General features: G+C 47.3%; 1 protein-coding gene and 2 long non-coding RNA genes across 3 annotated transcripts in view; 2 read left to right on the plus strand and 1 right to left on the minus strand.

The window, feature by feature from the left end:
* Nucleotides 1–523: 523 nt before the first annotated feature.
* Nucleotides 524–2,883, minus strand: LOC135824674 (uncharacterized). The gene is made up of 2 exons (XR_010554910.1): nt 1,835–2,883; nt 524–1,680 (listed from the first exon to the last, which is right to left on the minus strand). It is a non-coding gene; the product is annotated as an uncharacterized LOC135824674 (long non-coding RNA).
* A 1,392-nt stretch (nt 2,884–4,275) lies between these two features.
* On the plus strand, nt 4,276–5,061 carry LOC135824670 (uncharacterized). The gene is made up of 2 exons (XR_010554906.1): nt 4,276–4,486; nt 4,644–5,061. It is a non-coding gene; the product is annotated as an uncharacterized LOC135824670 (long non-coding RNA).
* A 1,010-nt stretch (nt 5,062–6,071) lies between these two features.
* The window catches only part of LOC135824666 (fibrillin-2-like), a 31,747-nt gene continuing 16,862 nt past the window's right edge, over nt 6,072–20,956 (plus strand). Inside the window, exons 1-4 of the mRNA XM_065337384.1 lie at nt 6,072–6,334; nt 14,419–14,679; nt 17,867–18,100; nt 20,458–20,649. Of these exons, the coding sequence (XP_065193456.1) occupies nt 14,517–14,679; nt 17,867–18,100; nt 20,458–20,649 (589 nt within the window). The 5' untranslated portion in view covers nt 6,072–6,334; nt 14,419–14,516. The remainder of the gene's footprint in view (nt 6,335–14,418; nt 14,680–17,866; nt 18,101–20,457; nt 20,650–20,956) is intronic.

Consider the following 20,956-nt stretch of genomic DNA (forward strand, 5'->3'; position numbering starts at 1 on the left):
GTACAATAACATAAAGAATGACTCTGAGCCGCTCCAGTTTCTGACTGGTTTACCTTCAAGTGTTTGGACCGCTCTGTGGGACTTTTTTGAGCCTAGCCAAGAAAATGTACTGCGCCGAGCGCCATCTGCGAAGACGGAAGCTGAGGGACGGCGGATACAGTTGGAGGTGGCCGTAAATCGCCAATGAGCATGTAATGGAGGATCAGCTGCTATTGGCATTGATGTGTCTAAGCCTGGGCCGAATGGAACAGAAGCTGTCATGCGTGGCACAAGTTAATCATCCGTTTCACGGTATATACTTATAGCTAGCTGAGCTGGAAAGATGTCTTGTTCCTCCGTTTGGGCATGATCCCCATTTGGGCGAGCTGGCGAGATGTTCAGTCATCAATGCCATGTACCGCAAGACATTCTGCATTGTGGATGAAACAGTTCTATTTTGCCATGCACTTAGGGTTCTCGCACCGGCACAACAAGACCCAACAGATCCGTGCGCTCTTATTTTCTCCCATGGTAACATTGCTGATCACAACACCCGGTAGCCAGTCGCAGATGCAACCAAATCAACCAGGTTCTCTTACTCTTTTTTTCCAATACTGAAACCAAAGGTATACCAATATTTGCATCGAATGCAGTGATGATTTCAATACTGTCCACTAGTACAACGCATTACCAGACTGGCATATAATCATGATAATATTATCCATTTCGCAATCACTGTCATTGCTTTCTTAGATCTTCAATCATCAATATCGGACCATAAACCGTCTATCATCTTATATTATATCATCATTAGTATCCTGCTGCTATCCTCCTCTAACGATGAGCTCGAAGAAAAGAAACAGCGGTCTAGAGGCGTAAACAATATCTGTCAACGGAAGTGTCCTTGCTGTGCTGGTGTGTTTATGCTTCGTGCATTAGTTCGATCCAAGGGCGCATGGTGGTGGCGGGTTGAGGATGTTAAATATACTAGAAAATAGTTCACTCTGAACATGCAGGGGGGTATATTCATAGGTTCGAAAGAACCGCACACACACTTTGCTGCAGACAGCGGCAAGCTTTGGCCCTCGTGCTTCGAAGAGGGAGGAATCCACTGCGCTACGCTTGCGATTAACAGCAAGCTTCGACTTTTCAAAGGTACGACTCATCATTGGCTCTGGGGTAATGTTCCTGGAACAAATGCCCCATTGCCAACTGAGGGCCAGGGAGCACGCAATCTGCCTTCCTGGGCGAGAAGTGTTCCAGCACAAGAAGCAGCACGAATACATGCTGACAAAGACCACCATCACCACCAGCCGGCACACAGCACACTGTTCTTCAAACACCATCCACTCCGTCCATGTGTTTGCACTGTCCTCCTCTAGCTCTTCACGCTCAACAAATACCACGCACTGCTCATCGTTTTTTTATGCTTCCTCTGGGTTGGCTAGCCCTTCGACTTGACAAAACAGCGATCACCACTGCACTGCTATCGTCACCTCATAGCAGTCGCTTCCACCAGTGGCTTTTTCTGTCTTTGCAAGGTGTCCAAGGATGGCTGCTGTTGTCACTACAGGCAAATCAGAAGTACTTTAGTGGCTGATGTCCAACCAGATCGTTGGAAAATCGATTTTTCCACTTCAGGGCTGCTGATCGTGACTTGGTGACTTGGCAGCACCACGGTTGCCTTCATAGAAGATGGCTCTGGAGAGGAAAAGACAGACCAGAAAAAGGTTACTATTATCTTCAGCACCGATCGCAAGGAGAAAGCAATAATATGGTCTGCTGTAGCCTAGGCACAAAATAAATCTCACAACACGATTGGCGATTCGAATATTTCAACAACAAAAAAACTCACCTCTGGAATACTCCTGTTTGTGGCCCGAGATCGTTCCCTCCCGCGCCTTGAAAAAATCCTGCAGCGGCATCACAGTCCATGTCTCTCTCGGAGACTCTGCTCCTACCAGCAGGAGGTTTAGCACCGCTCGAAGCCATCGCAAACTACTTGAACTAAGCAGAAGACATTCCAAAACAAACCTGAAACACACTGTCAAAGATGCTGTCACGTTCAAAAACTAGCTCGATCGCGAGTGAGGTTGCCCCCGTGCTCGAACCCAGTATAATAAGGGGATCGGTCTATTGCAAACACACGAGAAGTCCATCAAATCTTCGACTCAGCAAATATCAAACTTTGAAATAAAGAGAAGATGATGTGTGAAGATATCCTCGGTGGTGGGTTTCGTAGCTGGGTAGCTCATGGAGCCTTCTCCACCATCTTCCGCCCGTCCTGGTAGTGTTCCTGAAACCGCTCCCGCGCCGGCCCCTCGGTTTCCCCTACATACATGTACATACAGATCAAGTCTTGACAAAGCGTGCATAGTATACTGTAGACAACATCTTCACCACATACACATACACATACACATGCACATACACATACACATACACATACACATACACATACACATACACATACACATACACATACATGTAGGCACGATCAGATATCAAAATGCTCTGCATACCAACGGTGCACCACGACCACGCTTCACCTTCGCTTTCTGCACCTCACGGAGACAATAATGAACGGGAAGGCATGATGACCTTTCAAAAGCAAGTTTTTTCTTCATTGACGGACACAAGACGGACATCAGGACTGAACTAGCGAACACGTTGAGAAGCTGAGTGGATTGTGCATCGCTGATAAAAAGGCAGGCAGCTCAGTCCAGGTTGACTTGATTCGGTTTCTTCTACCTAGTTTCATCCACTGTCCGCCGTGACCGCCTGAGTGTCCGGGCGTTGCATTGGTGGAGTGACCATCATTCTTGATGCCGCAGTGGACTTCAGTATTAGACTCGGGTGGAGAGCCAAAGATTAATTTATAAGAAGAAAAGAGGACGAAAGAGCTACAAGTTAAAATGTCATCGCATGAGCTGATTGTAAAGTAACTGGTGGTGTTAGTGGATAGTATGGCGTAACTTGTAGCTCTTTGGATTTCATTATGCTGGTGATTGTTTGTCCCCACAAGTGCGGAAATCTTCTTACCCACACAGGCCCCAGCTTTCGTTTGACATTGTTCATAGTGTGTTCTGACACCTTGCTCAAGTTATTGACATCTCGTCTGACCGCGCACGTTATATTTTCTGACATCTACTCAAGTGCAGTGGTTAGTTGCTGAGATTATTTTGACGGGTCCTTCGCCTTCCGTACCATACCTGCTTACAGTCGTTACAAAGGTGATATGAGCAGCAGCTAGCAATACCTACATGTACATGACTGTACACATGTAGCATTTAGGTGGTCAGAGCAGCTCCCAAAATAGCACCTACAAGTAGGCTATATGAGCGCGAGTGGCGCCAACAGTTCTACTACATTTACGCAGTGAAATCATCACACATGTACATGTACATGGAGCATAGTGCATCATGACATAATTTATAATAATATTGTGTACATGTAGATCTAGGTTATGTACATGACTTTGTACTAGTACTGTCGTGGACATGGAAATCCGGTCGCACGTCTAGCGGCCCCAGGGCGCTGGCCATGCAGCCATGGCATGCATTATTACGCGCTGCGCTGCTGCTGGTCGCATCGTATCAACATGTGCGCTGCATGCAACGACGACGTTCTGTACGCGCTGAGGGCGCCGGCCCTGGTCAATCGACTGGATTTCCATGTCCGCGACGGTAGTTCATACCGAACGCTGGTGCACTGTGGTCTGTGGAGTGTGGAGTGTGGTCCGTGGACCCCCGACATGCTACAGCGACGTTATCGTTACATTCGAAAGCCCTGTATAGTACGACACCAAGGCAAGAGTCGTGACTCATATTCCCCTGGCCTCTTGATGACACCAATAGTAATACCCAGTAACCGGGCATCCTACTCCAATCGCGTCTTGTCAGACAAGTCACCTGCTCATAAATTTCCTGTTCCACCTTTCCCTTAGACCCTTCCTGATCCCATGGCGCATAGCTAAACGCTGCACGAAAGTGCCCGCCAGCCTCTCAACCAGACTCCAAATGTCGACGCCACGATCGTGATTGGAAGCGATTCTCTTTGCCTTTGCTGGCTTTGGCTGTTTGCCTATTACAGTTACTAGTAGGTTACTACGCTGTAGACAGCACTGTCGAATGTCACGGCGTTGCTGTTTCGTTTCATACCCCCCCCCCCCCCATCCCAATAGGCAAATGGCCAAAGGCAAAGGGAATCGCTTCCAATCTCAACTCTTCCCAGTTTTGCACCATGCGGCGGGCTGTAAGTAGGGACTTCAGACCACGTGAATTCTTGGCCCAAAAGCGTGCAAATCGACGCCTGCACAAATCGTGTGATGGTCATATGTCAAGTCGTGTAAAGAAATGTGGAACCGTTTTTCGAAATGAAGGAAGTCTTGTACAGTTGGAGAAAGTTTCGGTTCGTCTTGTTGGAGCTTGCCTTCGTTTGGGACCAGCAAGAATGGAGCTGTTACGTTCATTTTTGACGGAGATACGTATGCGGATGGAAGGGAAAGGTGAGAAACCATATGATCCGTCCGGGTCCCCTTCTTGAAAATGTGATAAATGTATTTTACGACCTCGAATTAGTCTAGATAGAAGGTAATCTTTATTGTTTTCACCTTCCAGAAGACCTATTTCTTGCATTATTCCTCTTTGTACTTTGCCGTGCAGCGCCGCCATAGTCACAGTATGGAAAGCAGCGAGAAGTATCCTGCGCTAAATGATGCTGATGTACAAATTGAATTGCTCTTGGCTGTTTCGGTCCATGCCTCGATTCTTGTCTCCAATGCTGTTATGCTCGATCTGGTTGAGCTCCGCAAGAATAGCTGAAAGAGTATTGAACTGGGAGATGTGCTGTATTGTTGCTATTTGCTGTATCTCTGCTGACGATGATGTGCGTGCTACGATTACCCCAGCCAATACAATGTCCTGTACATGTACATGTTGAGCTTAGTGCCTCTTCCGTGATCATTCTTTTTCTTGACACCAACCACGCCAACAGTCCGAAGCTATCTCAGGACTGTATTATCAATGTCTCCTGTTACTACCAACTACATTGTAAACCATACTATTCAGCTATTTCATGCGGCGAATCAAGATTGTTTTGGATCTGGTGTGCGGTTGCTATGCGTTGCCAAGGAAAGTGGGTTCTCTCAGTTTGACATATCTCTCTGATCTCAAATGTGTGGGACGTTTGTCGGACAAATCCGGGGATAGGCGATGACTATTTTGCTTGTAACTTTAGTTTCCTTTGTCCGATTTAGAAAAACTAAAGACCAAACTCCTCAGGAAGCTCTAACCTATCCAAAAAGCAAAACATACATGTAAGCCACAGAAAACCGATTTGAAAAAATGGTCTGAAGTCCCTACTGTAAGTATTTTATTAGTTAGTGTAACCATGGTAACTGCAAGTAATTAGTTACTGTAGTGTCAGGACAGAGTGCATAGCGAATGAATGCTGGCGGTAGGATAGCACGAGATGGAAGATCACAGAGCCTGTCGTCGTGATCGGTGTCTGCGCGGGTGTGCGTGCGTGTGTGACATTTCGGAGTTTTTCACATCGCCTTCTAGTTCTCACCATCACTCATCAATGAAATGACCATGCCATGAGTGATATGACCACGGCTTGTCCTTCCGGTTTTTAGCTGCACACAAAGTCATGTACGCACACCCAGGCCAGTACGGCAGTATAGTAGTGCCAGTAGACTCTGCCACAACCCTACACTACACTACAGCGAAGAGCCTAGCCTAGGCTAGGCTTCGAGCATGCCGACAAAGCGGACAGTGGCTGACAAACAAGGTCCTCAACTCATCAAATCCAACCACTGCAGAAAGAGAGAGAGAGAGAGAGAGAGAGAGAGAGAGAGGTGACAGCTCAGGTCAAACACGCTTTGCACACAGCGACAGCATTCACACTCAAATCACGGTACTCTTGCTGGTGACTTCTTTCGAAGTAAGTAACTCATACGGCATACGGGGCAAAGTCACAAGATCACACGAGCTCAACTAGCTACATGTACAGTGTACATAATGCACGCACACACATGTTGTTCCCTGTGGAGTGATTGAATGACAAAAAATAAATTCCTGACCTTGCAATCTCCTAGGCCCTGCTGTTTTCTGCTGCTTGGCCCCGCTCCAGTGCAGCTGCTTTTTAGAACCTTCCCTTTCCTTTTCACAGTGCCTAAGATTCCCGAAGAGCCGAAGAATTTTAAAATTGTATAACTTCGAAAACGCGTGGCTAGATAAACTAGAGTTCATTCTAGCGCATGGTTGCTGTCCGTGGAATTAGATTTTGGATTTTGAACTTCCGGGACGACGTGCTGTTCCGAAGCGTCCGACAGTGCAGTGTGGAGAGAAAGGTGAGCAGATATTCTGCCTCTTTAGCGGTTACTGGGTGTTGGTTGGTGAGAATTTATTATGTGAGCGCTAAGTAATTTCACTTGTGTCGTGGCCCATGTGTGGAATGAGGACTCTTGACGCTCGAGCATCGTGAGCACGAGTAGCTACATGACTGTCTTGGTGTGGACCGTTCTGTCCGGCAGGTACAGTTGCTTGCCGGCTCGAGTCAAGGAGCTCGTGTATGATCGCGTGTTCGCCAATGGCTGGCGCGTGCGTTTGTTGCCCTAAGTACAAGTGTGCCCCCAGCACAATCTGCCAGAACGACTTGATAAACGGTAGCTATTAAAATTAATGTCGCTGTGCGTTGTTCAGCGGGTCGGCTTGTGCGAGGAAATTATCCGTAGATAATCGTAGCAGCTGGCTAAATTTTACTCCATTGATTCGATCACGTTTTCGTTTGCGTTGATAGTTTCCTATTCGTTATACAGAAACATGACTGGTGTACCTTCGGATTCGAGGGTGGTCCAATTTCTTGAAAACGGGCATGTCATTGGGTATGGTGTGCATCTTTTCGGCAGCCTCAAGTCAAGGCTTTGCGGTAAACCTCAAACGTTTTCCGTACAGAGATTGTGCGTAGACTATGCGGGCGGTCTCAGTCTGGCCGAGCGGGGTTAGAAATATGGGCCACATATGTGTATGTGTGGTAGCAGACCATTCCCCCCACTAAGTGTAGGCGTAGGCAGAAATTATGATCACTGTCGTGGTGTTGTACAATCATGTAGTTGATAGTGGAGATAGCCCCAAAATGCTCTCAGGACAGCATGTCTGATAATCATCTTGTAAGAAGTGGTGAAGGTCTTCATATCCTTGCAAGTGGCTGAGTTGCCTTCCCTACCCTCGTCTCTGCCAGTACATTTGTAAAATCTGCCTGATGATCGTAGTAGTACGTGAAACTCAGAGTTGTAACAAAGCTTCCAAACTCTCTCTCTCTCTTGTGTAAAATCAGTAATCTTCGCTTCGGATGAATGGTAGTGGTATTGCAACATCATAGACCTGTATACCTGTACTACAGTATTACCGGTATGTACATTAGCTGAGGTCTACTTGTAGCTGTGGTGAACATTAGCTGTAGCTAGTGGAACTGTCAGGGGTGTCCAGATATCAGGATATCAGATGTCAATGAGCAGGAAGTACTCCCTGTCTATGGCTGAGTCGTGCTGATGCCAATGCACCTAACATGACAGGTGAGCAGCGGGGGGGAAACAGCTGAGTAGTACCATAGGCATAGTTCACAGTGGTAGACAGCAGTAGGACTAGGGCCATTGCAAGGTGAAACCCAGCTTGCATACACATTGCCACTGGAGATGCAAGCATACCAGTAGTCCAGCAAACGTCTTGCACAGGTTTCTTTTGCAAAATTCCCAGTACTCAGACTGGTGTGTGGTGATGGTGTGCTGACCGCATAGACCACCTGAGAAGAAGAGTGTCTTCCATCCACCCAGGGTTATACTGTGAAATAGACAGACGCAGTGTGCTGGCTGGTTGTCCAGCTTCTTGTGCAATAGTCACACACACACACCAGGGGCCCGACCACCTTTTAGAATCGAAAACCACGCACCCAATCCGTAAAAAAAAGACAGCAGGTGGAAAGGACGAAAACTACAGACTCGAGAAACATTGAATGGGATCATGATTACAATAAACAATGCCTATAGGTTCTTCAATAGACTAGCTGGTGAGTGTTTCTTAGCATGAAACTCTGAGTAACGTCAGAAAAGGACTTGGTTGTGTCATTTCCGTGTATTGGATTTTATTGGATTTCAAACATAAAGTAGAGTACAGTGATGGAGTGATCAGCTCATGCATCTGAAGTAGGGTGTCCTCTTTCCACTGTAATTGTACGACAAGCTGAGCTCCAGTCTCCAGCAGATAGCTTGCGCATGTCCATGTCGACGTCACTGTCCTGACTCTGTATACACACAAGAACACAAGAGCCTCTGGAGTGTGCGCTGTTAGTATAGCTGATGGGCGTTATGAATAATCCAATACGAGCAAAGAAGCGGGGAAATATGAAATAGTGGGTCGAGTCGTATATCATGTCGTGATCTGCATTATTTGTAAAGAGCTTCTCTGCGTAGGCATCGATACAATATACTTCCTCCGCGTCATTAAAATTGTCGCTTCCCACATCGCAATGTTTGTTGTGACTTGGCTCATCTCAGTCAGATTGTCGGAATCGCTGTTTTCTGTGTTCGAACATTGGTGCGACCCTTCCTGCGCAATGTCTACTTGTTACTGAAGCCGTGGTGGTCTCGAACTTTGTCGGAGCTCTCTTCCGCACCAAGCAAATTCATCGTGCTTCGCACTATTCCGCCCCAGAGCGCATTTCGTTTTCTGGAGTTCGTGCCGTCTCACATCGTCCGCGTGGGCATTCATCAAGACTGCAAGCTCGGGTATAAGAATCCTGGTACCTCTCCTGAACACGAAATGCTGAAGTTGACGATGGCAAGAACAAAGTGGTCTCATATTCCTAAAATGCGCTACTTGTGGCGCATGTTGCTGCGAAGGTAGCAGGTCTGAAAACACCAACAAAATCAGCGAAGCGCTTGCCAAGGAAAGAAGGCACGGGACTGCTTACCCTATCCACTTGGAAGGTCAGTACAGTGTACTTGAAAACGCTAGTTTGCCGTAATCGCCTGCCACCTGGAGGCATGGATCGCTTGAAAACGAAGTTTCTTGACCTGAATTTGAACGCGCGTCTTGTTTAGCGTATTGTTGAGTGCTGAAGGGTCTGCCTCAAACTCTGATGAAGACGTCGAAATTAGCTGCAAGTGAAGCGAAGCGGGAGGCCACAAACTAAAGCTTGGTCCGTCGACAATGCTCTGCCTCAATTTCTAGCTGATTTCTTTGCTCTTCGAGGGGACAAAATAAATTCGAAAAATCGCTCTGGGAAGCGACAATTTTAATGACGCGGAGGAAGTAAATACATGTATACACAACATGACTTCTCTATTGTCGTCTGATGATCGATTCAAAAAACAACTGCTCGTTCTTCTGTCTGTGTATGCAGAATATGTAAAGCTTTCACTCAAGCCAAATGGAATGAGGAATGAGCGGGGGGGGGGGGGGGGGGAGGGGGAAGGGGGAATGAGGTGCATTATATTCATGAAACTCTCTTATCTCTATAAAACTGTATGAATAATTGTTGTAAAAGTACTCCTGTCACTCTCTAGTAGAATTGGCTTTGTTCCTCAGCATCTGGTGTTGGATTTCGTTCACCTGAAATCATCGCCATTCCTATCATAGAAGAACCACAGTCCAGATCATACCATGAATACATAATAATTATAGTATGTCAGCTTTCCCAGGAAGGTATGCGTTGTGCATACCGTAATTCCGCGCATATGCCCATGGGCCTATATCCGGATATAAGCCCACCTCCGTTTATAAGCCCATGGGCTAATAAACAGACACAAATGCAACTCACGTGTCAAGTAGAATGTCTCACAAACTGGACTCTTCCTACCATGGTACAGCAGGTCAGTGCAGTTTACCAGTAGAGTATGGTAGACTCACCATGAGCACGGACTTGTACTTTTTCGTGAACCTTCAAAATTCGAATATTGGCCCATGGGCTAAAAAATGAACATGTTTTACTGGATATTATATCCCCAAACCGCATTATTTCACATATAAGCCCATGGGCTTATATGCGCGGAACTAGGGTAGGTCGGGTGCTGACGTACAAGAACATCTATCAGCTATCAGTTAGCTAGCTAGCATTCCATCCTGCCATCTGTGGTGATAACTGGAGGGGGTTGAGGATTTTGTGTGTTTTTTGGGTTGTGTGTCTATTTGAATTCGCAAACCGAACGGACTGAACATGTCCAATGACAAGGAAGCGAATGAAGTCCAAATAACCCAGGAATGGGAACACAGATGAAAAGAAAATATGGGAACAGAAGGCCCTCAGAAAAGGAAGAAGAGAAAGGAAGGAAAGAAAAAGAATAATGGAGAAGAAGAAGAAATACCGTGGTCACGGCGAGAAGAAAGCTTTTAGCAAAAAGAGAAAGGAAAGTATGAAGGAGAAAATGGGGAGACACATCGTGGTCACGGCCAAAGCCGGAGTAGCGGCAGGACACAGTAGACATAACAACACCAGGAACAAGCACGCATGAAGCATGGGCCATGCCGGCCCAGAAGCGGGAGACACAGACAGGAAGAGAGAAGAGAAGAGAAGAGAGAGAAGAGAAGCATTGCACATCTACATGTACGCCCACACATCCACACACCCACACACCCACACCCACACACACACACACACACACACCTTTGACCTTTGACGCCCATCGCCGGAGGCGATGATAGCAATGCTACGGCAGAAGCCATAGCAACTTGTGCTGGGATTACACCATTCAACAGCTTGCAAGGCTGAAGAATTGACCGTCACTATTCAGCCTGGTCTACTCCATACAGCTATTTGGAGTGACATTTTCTGGCCAGTGAATCCCTATTTTTGGTCTTTTTTTAATTTTTTTCCCCACACACACATCACACCACATACTCCGGCATGCACTGGCTGTTGGTAACCACCCAGGAGAATAAAAGAAAAGTCAGGAAGAGTCTGAGAAAGAGAAGAAAGACGTGTGTGACCATAATCGTCGGGAATCGAACCCGCAATCTATCGATTGGAAATCGCTGCACATACCACTGCACCATATGGGACACACACACACACACACACACACACACACACACACACACAAATACACACACACACACACACACACATACATGTACATACCCACACCTACACACCAATACACACATACTCAGACACATCCCCCCCCACACACGCACATGCGCGTGCACACACACACACACACACACACACACACAAACACACACACACACACACACACATGTACATTGACAGCCACACATACAATTGCTTTGCAATGTTCTCAGTTCATAGAAGAAACGGGACTGCGGCAGCACGGAACTGACGAGGAACAGAGATGGAGCGAATACTGCTAGGCAGGTTGTTCCAGCATAGCGCACCCTGGAAGGCGAATGTCCCCTTTCCAGAGTTGCTGCGGGCGGGTGGCAGGCAGAGACCCATGCTGGAGTGCAGGCGCGTGGACCGGCCACAAGCTGGCAGCAAGAGAACCTGAAGCTCAGGACTTGCTTGGCCGTAACGGCAGCGCCTTGCAAGGAATGCCAGCTTCTGCTTGTACACTTCGGTTACCCGATACAGTGAGAGGCGCTCCAGTAGGTCATGTGCGGATGTCCATGGCGGGCGTCCGAACACTACACGGGCACCACGGTTTTGCAGAACCTGTAGTCGATGACAGTGCCTGGCTGCCAGAGATATCGAAAATGCATTTGATCCATATAGAAGATCGGCCATTATGATGGACTGTAAATAAGTTATCCGACCCTGTGTGCTGAGGCAACGCCGCATCCTCCACAGGACTCCGATCTTTCGTGATACACTGTTTGCACAGCGGGTTACGTGGTCATCCCAAGACATGTTGCTATCAAATGTTACGCCAAGGTACCTGGCAGACTCCACAAGAGGCAGCAGGGTCCCGTTACAGTTCACCGAGAGTGGAGTATGCTTCTCAGGTAGGTTCCCAGAAATGGAGATCACCTGGCTTTTGGAAGCATTCAGGATCAAGCCACGGTCGTTTAGCCAGTAAGCAATAGCTGAAGCTGACGCAGACAGAATTGCAGACACTTCAGACTAAGTCGGTTTGCTGCGAGTGAGACCAATGTCATCTGCAAACTGCAAAGACAAAGCTTGTCCAGCAACATAGGGTATTTCCCGAGTGTATACGTTGAACAAAATGGGGCCGAGCACAGATCCCTGTGGCACTCCGCAGGTGCAGAGAGTGATAGTGCTGCGTGATGGTCCGATACACACACGCTGGGTCCGTTCGGAGAGGTAAGAAATGAACCACCGCAGGGCTGTGGCCGTGACACCAACATTGAAGAGGTCGAGAATTAGTTGGTGATGTCTAACTTTATCGAATGCTTTGGACATGTCCAATAAGCACACACCTGTGTACATTCATTTGTCCCGGGCAGTAAGGATACGGTTGGTGATGAGAGCTAGTGCATCCTCAGTGGAATGGCCGCTGCGAAATGCAAACTGAGTGGAGGGAAGTGACTCCGTGATGTTCATGACTGATACAAGTTCCTTCTGCACCAGCTTCTCTAATAGCTTGGACAGGATTGGGAGAAGGGAAATGGGACAGAAGTGAGTGGGAACTGCTGGGTCACCAGCTTTATATAGCGGTGATGCGTGTGCAAGCTTGAAGGCAGAGGGTACTGTACCACGGGATAGTGAGGCATTGAAGAGAGCAGCAACAGACGGAGCAATGATATCAGCACAGCACTTCAGAAGTACTCCTGGGATGCTGTCACTGCCTGTGGCCTTGGCTGCATTGATGCCTCTCAGGAGACGATAAACAGAGTTGGTTCGGACATACTGGAAATCTGATAACGCTGTGGGGCGTGATGGACCCTGTGGCATGGTGAGCACAGGGGGTCTATCATTATCAGTCACAACTTTACTGAAGGCTGTGGCGACATCCTCCACATCACACGTTGGCTCAATACGTTGGCGAGTTCGAGATGTTACAGTGTTGATGATATGCCACAGTTTGCCTGGATTGCAACTATGTTCAGCACATTGGATTTGGAAATACTCATTGCGTTTCCTACGATAGGCATTTCTGGCAGCCGCACCGGCACGCCTGAATGCCGAGTAGAGATGGGTGCTGTCCTTGTTCTGAAGCCACTGGCGATGTAGCCTTTTCTTGCGACACTGGAGTTGGTACAATTCCCTGTCAGACCACGGGGGATATGAGCTCGCCTTCCTGCTGGTGGATTTGAGAGGGGCATGTCTGTCAAGAGCACGCATGAATTTAGTGTGCCAAGTGCTCCACATCTCATCAGTGGAGGAAGTCGATTGGAACACGCTCAGGTTGGCATTGGCAAGCTCATCCCGAAATTCTGGAAGGTTTATGGTGCGCATGTTGCGGGTTAAACTGGTTCCCCGGCGTTGCGAAGAGTGTTGATGCTTAGCGGACGGTAGCGCGAGGTCCAGTCTAGCATGTACGGCCGAGTGATCACTCAGAGTACAGGGTACGACATTGCAGGAGACTGTAGCAGGGCTACTGGTGAGGATCAGGTCCAGTGTTGTGCCGACGGGACATCTTGGGGTTATTCGGGCTGGGACAGAAACTAAATTTCTCAAACCGAAAGAGTGAATTGCATCATTGAAACGGTGAAGCTGAGGTGTTACAGCTGAGCTAACATTAATGTTGAAGTCACCAAGCAGGGTGACAGAAGGATTTTGGATAGATACGCAAAGTGCTGCTTTTAAAGTCTGTCCAATGTGCAAGCAAGGCTAGGCTTATCTTCCCCAATGGACCATCGGCACACAATCCTGGCTTCCACGTTGACATACACAGAAACACCCTTACGAAGTAGTTATTTCCAACTCCCGATCACATGCGCTCTCCGGGCGACTTTGGCCACCACAGCAGCAGCAACAGGAGGACTCCATGCTTTGGTAGATAGTGAAATATTCCCATCCATACGGCTGTGGTGGGTGGTTTGGACTTTAATTTAATAATGGTGAACTGGCTTGGGAAGCTGCTGGTTAGAATGTTCCTGGTTATAATATCAGTCTGATTTGAATAGAAGCCTTGTCGTAATATCATCGGCTTGCGCAGGAATAAGCCTAGCTGTTGTATGTATCATTGTGGGTACGTTCGCTGGAACGGTGTTATGGTCAGCTCAGTACCGATGGCCAATTTATTTCATCCGCTCAGGGCATCAAAACCAGACTGTGCACTAACTGATTTTTACATTTGCTGTTTGCGTTATGCAGAGCTCACAGACTTGCCAGTTTGAGCTTTCTGGCAAGGTACGTTCGGGCCTGGCTTAAATCTGGCTTTGAAGAAGAAATGCTTCTCATTGCTACCAGGTTCGGCCTCATTTTCTCTCTGCTGTGCTGATGAGTGCGCAAAGGACGAAACAGTTCTGCCCGCAGATTCTGATTGAGTGATTTTTGCCTATGTTGTTTGTGTAGGATATCGGAGGAGCAAGTGGACAAAGGGCAGGAACAACGTCAATGAGACGCAACACCGTCAGTCAATGAGACGCAAGACTGTCAGACCATCGTGAACAATGCTGCCCAGCTACGGGCGCCGCTGTGGTGCCACAATAGCAGCTGTTGCATCATTGGCGTTTGTTTTACTCGTACTTGCCACAGTTCCTGTGACAGCTGCTGGTGTTGGATACGAGAAAGGACAACTGACGACAAATTATCCAGAAATTACAACGGGAACAGGTAGGTTGGTGGAACGACATTTATTAGAGATGGGACAAGAGACCAAGACGAACGAAACGACTACATGGTGATTATTGAAGAGTGAGAAAAAAGAGAGATATCAAGTCTGAATGACAAGATAAAGGGCCTGGGTGGCTATGGCAATTATGGGCGCGCAAGTAGCTACCCAGGCCAACGGAACAAAAGGAGACAAAAAGGTGAGTACACGAGTGCTGCAAGCCAGCTAGAAAAGGAATGGGAGGAGGTACCTAACATAACCTCCCCTGAGTGAAAAAAGAACCGCGGCCTAGCGGGAAATAATAAGACGATGAGAAAAATAGAGAGAAACAATGACCGAGGAAGAAGAGAAGAAAAAAAGAAAAACACACACAACGCACGGGCCTCACAAAAGTGTATACTAAAATATGCACTAAAGATCATTACAACCGTCTACGTTCCTGTACTACTTATACTATAGTGTGTACATTGCCAATAACAACGGGCCCAACGCCCCTTCAAAAACATGGCACAAAAAATAACTATTGGAGTTCGACGAGGGACTTGAATTGTATTCTGATGACTAGTATTTTGCACGGCTAATACAGCCTAGTTACACTTTAACCCTATAACGCCTATAGGGCGGATATATCCGCCAGACTGTACAGTGCATGCTGAGGTGACTTCAAACTTTCGTCATTCAGTCAATCCTTGTTCGAATTCAACAAGCGAAAGGTCTAATCGTATCAGAAAAGCCTCAGCTGTCGGCTCCAAAAAACCCGAAGACGATACGAGGTCATAGCGCAGAGTTACGACACTCGAACAAAATTCGCGTGGGCGAGTCGGCTCGCGCGGCGTAAAATTTGAAACGCCAGCAAGGGATTTTCCCTGACTCGCTGGCGACGCGTGCACGACTGGCATACGTCATTTTCAAGCTGCATTTTGAAGCTCTCTCCTGCAAAAAAATTGACCGTTCTGCGATCGATATTGTTGAAATGGCTGAGAATTTAGTACCGCGCTCGCAGGTCTGGCATTGGAGCGCTCAGATCGCGCTGCGGCGTTACTCCTACGACTCTATCAATTGAGAACTGGGTATGGCTGTGTTCGTCTTGGAGAGAGCTTTCCATAGAGCCCGAGATTGTTGGAATACTCCAAAGGATATCGAAATTACAGTCAGATGAAAATGTGAGTTTGTGAATTTCATGCTTCTCCTGAAATAATTTAGGCTCTAAAGGGTTTTAATATACGGCATAAATAAGAGAGCGTGGCTCACCATGATCGGACCCCTAATATTAATGAAGGACACCCGCGCGCGCACACACACACTACAAAAATCACAAAATAAAATAAACTGAAAATAAATTCGACGACGAAGGACGGATGAAAAAGAAAGAGAGAAATAAAGAAAGTAGCTGACCTGCATGACTTGGACGAGACGAAGTTGACATAGAAGAGACGAGGTTGACATGGACGAGACGAGGTTGACATAGACGAGAAGAGGTTGGAGACGAGACGAGGTTGGAGACGAGACGAGATGGACCTGGACGAGACGAGGTTGACATGGACGAGACGAGTTTGACATGGACGAGACGAATGGCGGTTGAGGACGACTGGGCATGGGATGATCTCAGGGTCGTGGGTCGATCAATAATCGGGCGCCAATGTTGAATACGAGAAAGGACGACTGAGGACACATTATCCAAACATTACAACGGGAATAGGTAGGTTGGTGGAACGACATTTATTAGAGACGGGACAAGAGACCAAGACGAACGAAACGACTACATGGTGATTATTGAAGAGTGAGAAAAAGAGAGATATCAAGTCTGAACGGCAAGATAAAGGGCCTGGGTAGCTATGGCAATTATGGGCGCGCAAGTAGCTACCCAGGCCAATGGAACAAAAGGAGACAAAAGGTGAGTACGCGAGTGCTACAAGCCAGCTAGAAAAGGTACGGGGGAGGTACCTAACACTGGTAAGGTTGCTGGAGTGTACTAGATATAGAGAGTACAGTCAACTTTGCGTATAACGACACTCGCTCGGGTATCAGGAAAGTGTCCATATTCGCGAAGTGTCCGTATACCCGAAGTCTCATTATATTTATACAGGTAGAATTGGACTTTGCTCTGGGCATGGAAATTCTGTCATTATTCGCGAATTATCGTTATATCCGGAGTCGTTATTAGCGAAGTTGACTGTAGTGATAAATCTAAGACATGACCTCATGGCCTTTGGCCTCTGATTGGTGGATGTGATGTACAGTCAGACCTCGCTTATCTGGTTCTCTTTTATCCGGATCTCTCGCCATCCGGAAGAAAATATCTAATAACCGATTTACACCATAATGTAGTGCTTACATACAGAATGTGTGTTCGATTATCCGGTTCCCTCACCTATCCGGATATTTTTGTGGGAAACGGATGTGTGCGGGCAAGCAAAGTCTGACTGTATCCTCCCCCACTGCTCAGGAGCCGCATCTGACGCCTGATCATACGGCGGCGTTCCACGGAAGCGGAAAGGTGGTTCTTAACCTGCCCTGCATGCGAACCCGTGCAATTGTTTTTGACCATATGGGGTAGCCATGTTGGCTGCAACTCCTGTCAAACCCTGCTTGCATGAGTGTCTTCATGTCCGCCATGCTGGTTCCAACTCCTGTCAACCCCTGCTGGAGTGGGTGGCATGATGTGTGTGATGATATGGTGGTTCCAACTTCACTGAGTCCCTAGATCAATACATCGCATGATGTCGCGGCCATGTTGGCTCCAGTGTCTATATGCACTTACACCATGTAGCTGTGAAATGCACGCGTGCTTGCATGTGTGTGGACAGTTAAAAATGCGGTCTGGGGCCCCAACAGCAAGCCATTTTCCTAAACCCTTTCACAGGGGGACTACCCCGGACCCCCGTCAGATTTTTCTCCCTCCAAGTGTGGCAGCCCTGTGCGTGTGAATGTGTATGGGTGTGTGTAGGTACTTTGGTTGGTGGGTATGGTAATGCCAGATTGTGTTCGTACATGATGTGTGTGTGTGGCTAGCTAGTTTGGTTGATGGGTACACTTATCACCCTTAGCACACTCGCACGCACGCACACACACAAACACACACACACAAACACTCTCTCTCTCTCTCTCTCTCTCTCTCTCTCTCTCTCTCTCTCTCTCTCTCTCTCTCTCTCTCTCTCTCTCTCTCTCTCTGTGTGTGTCTTGTTACAGCTACTAGTGATCTAGACGAATGTCTAGCCGGTACGCACAACTGTTCATCGATAGCTATGTGTATAAACTCCATGCCTGGTTTCGACTGTACCTGCTACGCCGGTTACACGGGATCTGGTGACATCTGCCAGGACATCGATGAATGTGTGTCCATACTGGAGACGTGTGGACCCAATTCACAGTGTAGCAACTTTGATGGTGACTTTACGTGTTCCTGTCTCAGTGGATATGAAGGTATGTTCTTTTTTCCGTTCTTTTTACAAGACACAGACCATCATGATGCAAATACCAGCATAAAACATACTGTCAGTCAACAAATATTCGGCGCGGATTTATTTTCGGCTATTTTCGTCCTGGTCTTGTTTGGCCGAAAATTTGTTGCGGCCTAAATTTTGCTTCGCACGGCTCAGTGCGACAGGAGGGCATGCAGGCGGCAGCAGTACAGGCTGAACATTTGATGCGGCCGAAGTGGGTTTTAGCCGTGGGAGGCCAAGATAAGAATGGGCCGAAAATTTGTGGACTTACAGTAGCAGGGAATAACATGAGAACCGTATGTGCCGGGAACCTCACCGTGTTGTGAACCAAGTCGATTGTACTGTATTTATATATTTATTTATTTATTTCTGCACCTCGTAGCATGTCAAGACAGCCAATTGAATTGAGGAGAGGGTGAGACCAACCACGGAAAAAGAGAAAAAAAGAAAAGAAAAGCACGTACACAAAAGGGGTACGGATTAGCAAGTTACAAAGCAATGGGATTTACGGGTGAGCGGATGGGTAGCTGGTCCTGACATTGCAGTGTACAGTGCTAGTCCCGACATTGCAGCGAAAAGTACTGTTCTGACAACCCAGCACTATGCTATCGCTGTCATTTGACATTGGATTTAAGAGAGACTCATACAATACCTTAGGGGCCATCCGTAAATATGGATAATTATTTAGAAACGAAAACTAGGTGTGTAGGGGGGGGGGGGGGGCTGGGTTGAGCGTCTGTTCGTTCCTCGAAAATTATCGACGCATAGTTTGTAAGTGTGGGCGCATCCAAAAAATATATAAATATCGATACTACCCCGGAAGGTGTACCCAGTGTGCTGACAGTGCTCAACACCATGGCGGAGGCAGAGCGTAATACAGAACAGAACAACAAGGACAATCAAGGCTTGTTTGCTGCGACTTGAAGTTTCATGCTCTCGCAATCATCAGGCATGTTTCTAGTTATCGATACTAGATACCGTTTGTATTTTTTTGGGGAGGGGGTTGAAGAGAAATGACTAGTTTTCGTTCCTAAACAAATAATTATCAGTATTTGCGGATGGCCCCTTACCTCTGAACAGGCCCCCTGGAACCGGTCCGCTTGGTCAGATCATCACCGGATCAACCTGTTGAAAACTAACGCATGTTTCCTGGTGAAGAGGTTTTAATTATGTAAAACCACTGTAACCATACACAAACTGTATGAAAGGCTATGGTATGGCTGGACAAAACAAAACCTGCTGCTTCCGTCGGTCCTGATAAAGTACGTATTGCACAGCCCCGTGTGTATGCGTAACTATTTGACAGTAAAACAAATTTACTTTACAAAGAACTGTGTCAGTGCCTGTGCATGCGCCTAACGCCGGTGTATCTGTATGTGTGTGTGCGTGTGTGTGCGTGTGTGGCCAAGACTTGGTTGTGCTTGTGAATGTGTATGTGTGTATGTGTGTGTACGTATGTCAACAAAAAATGATATTGTAATATTGTTTGCCTGATGATTGCACACAGTGCATGAAACTCAGAGTAGCAAAACACTACGAGTGATCCATTGTTTGTTGACATGTGTCATTGCTCCCCCCCCCCCCGCGAAATTGGATGTTGAGCACTTGTCCTGCAGCTGCAGACATAGTCTTACTGTGTGTACACATAATAGATACGTGCGTGCACATGCAGGTGTGTGTGTGTGTGCGTGTGTGTGTGTGTGTGTGTGAGTGCCAGCTAGTTTGGTTGGTGGGTACATTTATGCCTGATTGTGTGGGGTATGTTGCCAACAGGCTCGGCTACTTGAAGGTGTATTGTTGTATCTGCCACCTTTGTTGGTTACAGGGTTCATATACTTTCCATTTGAAGTATACATACATGTTAACCATGGACTGCTTCTGGCTAGATTAACTCTTGTGTATTCAATGATGCTAGTGACGCTTTTGTCAGATCCCCTCTGATTTAGCCACTCACACTAGTAGCAAGTATTACCTTCACTGGGCGCAGGGGTAACTGCAGTTGGATCCCTGGCCGGATACCCTGATGCCGTCAATCCTTTTTCTGCACCTTGTCCTCACCCACTTACTGAGGTGTGGTGAGCCCATAAGTGGGATCATTTTCAAGTCCACCCAGAGTTTTGGGGATTTCATGGGGTGTCGGCCGTTGGGCGGTTCAATAGCCAATTGAGTCATCTTTCCAAGATTCCTTTTGAGGGAGGGAGACCCACGTGACCAGTTTTGGCAGTGAGCAACAAGTACAAGTGTGTGTGTGTGTGTGTGTGTATGTGTATATGTATGTGTGTATGCATGTGTATGTTTGCTTGCGTGTCTGTGTGTATACGCTTGCATGTGGTGCAGACAGCAGCCCCTCATCCACACCAATCACTGACTGTACTAACATCAACGAGTGCATTGCGCTGAGTGCCAGCAACGGAGGATGTGCCGTCCACGCAAACTGCACGGATACTGACGGATCTCGTCTGTGCACGTGTCAAGTTGGCTTTGTCGGCAATGGCACAGTTTGTGATGTCTGTCCAGCCGGATTCTATGGTGAGTCTAACAAAAAAGGTCTATGTGTAGATAACAATCTTTTAGCCCTTTGAGGCCCATAGTACGGATATATCCGTACCAGTGTACAGTGCATACTTTTCAAAGTGCAACCTGGCATAACTCGGCTGTCCCTTGACCAAATCGGACAATCGAAAGATTTACTGGCAATAGAATTGTCTCAGCTAACGGCTTGAAAGAACCCGAAGGTGATCCGAGGTCGGAGAGCGGAGATACGAGACTTGAACCAAATTCGCTCTGAGTCAACTTGCGCGTGCATTTTGAACTAGTTTGGGTTTTTTCCGGACTT

Source organism: Sycon ciliatum, chromosome 9 (genome assembly GCF_964019385.1).
Source record: "Sycon ciliatum chromosome 9, ocSycCili1.1, whole genome shotgun sequence".
NCBI classification, from domain to species: Eukaryota; Metazoa; Porifera; class Calcarea; order Leucosolenida; family Sycettidae; genus Sycon; species Sycon ciliatum.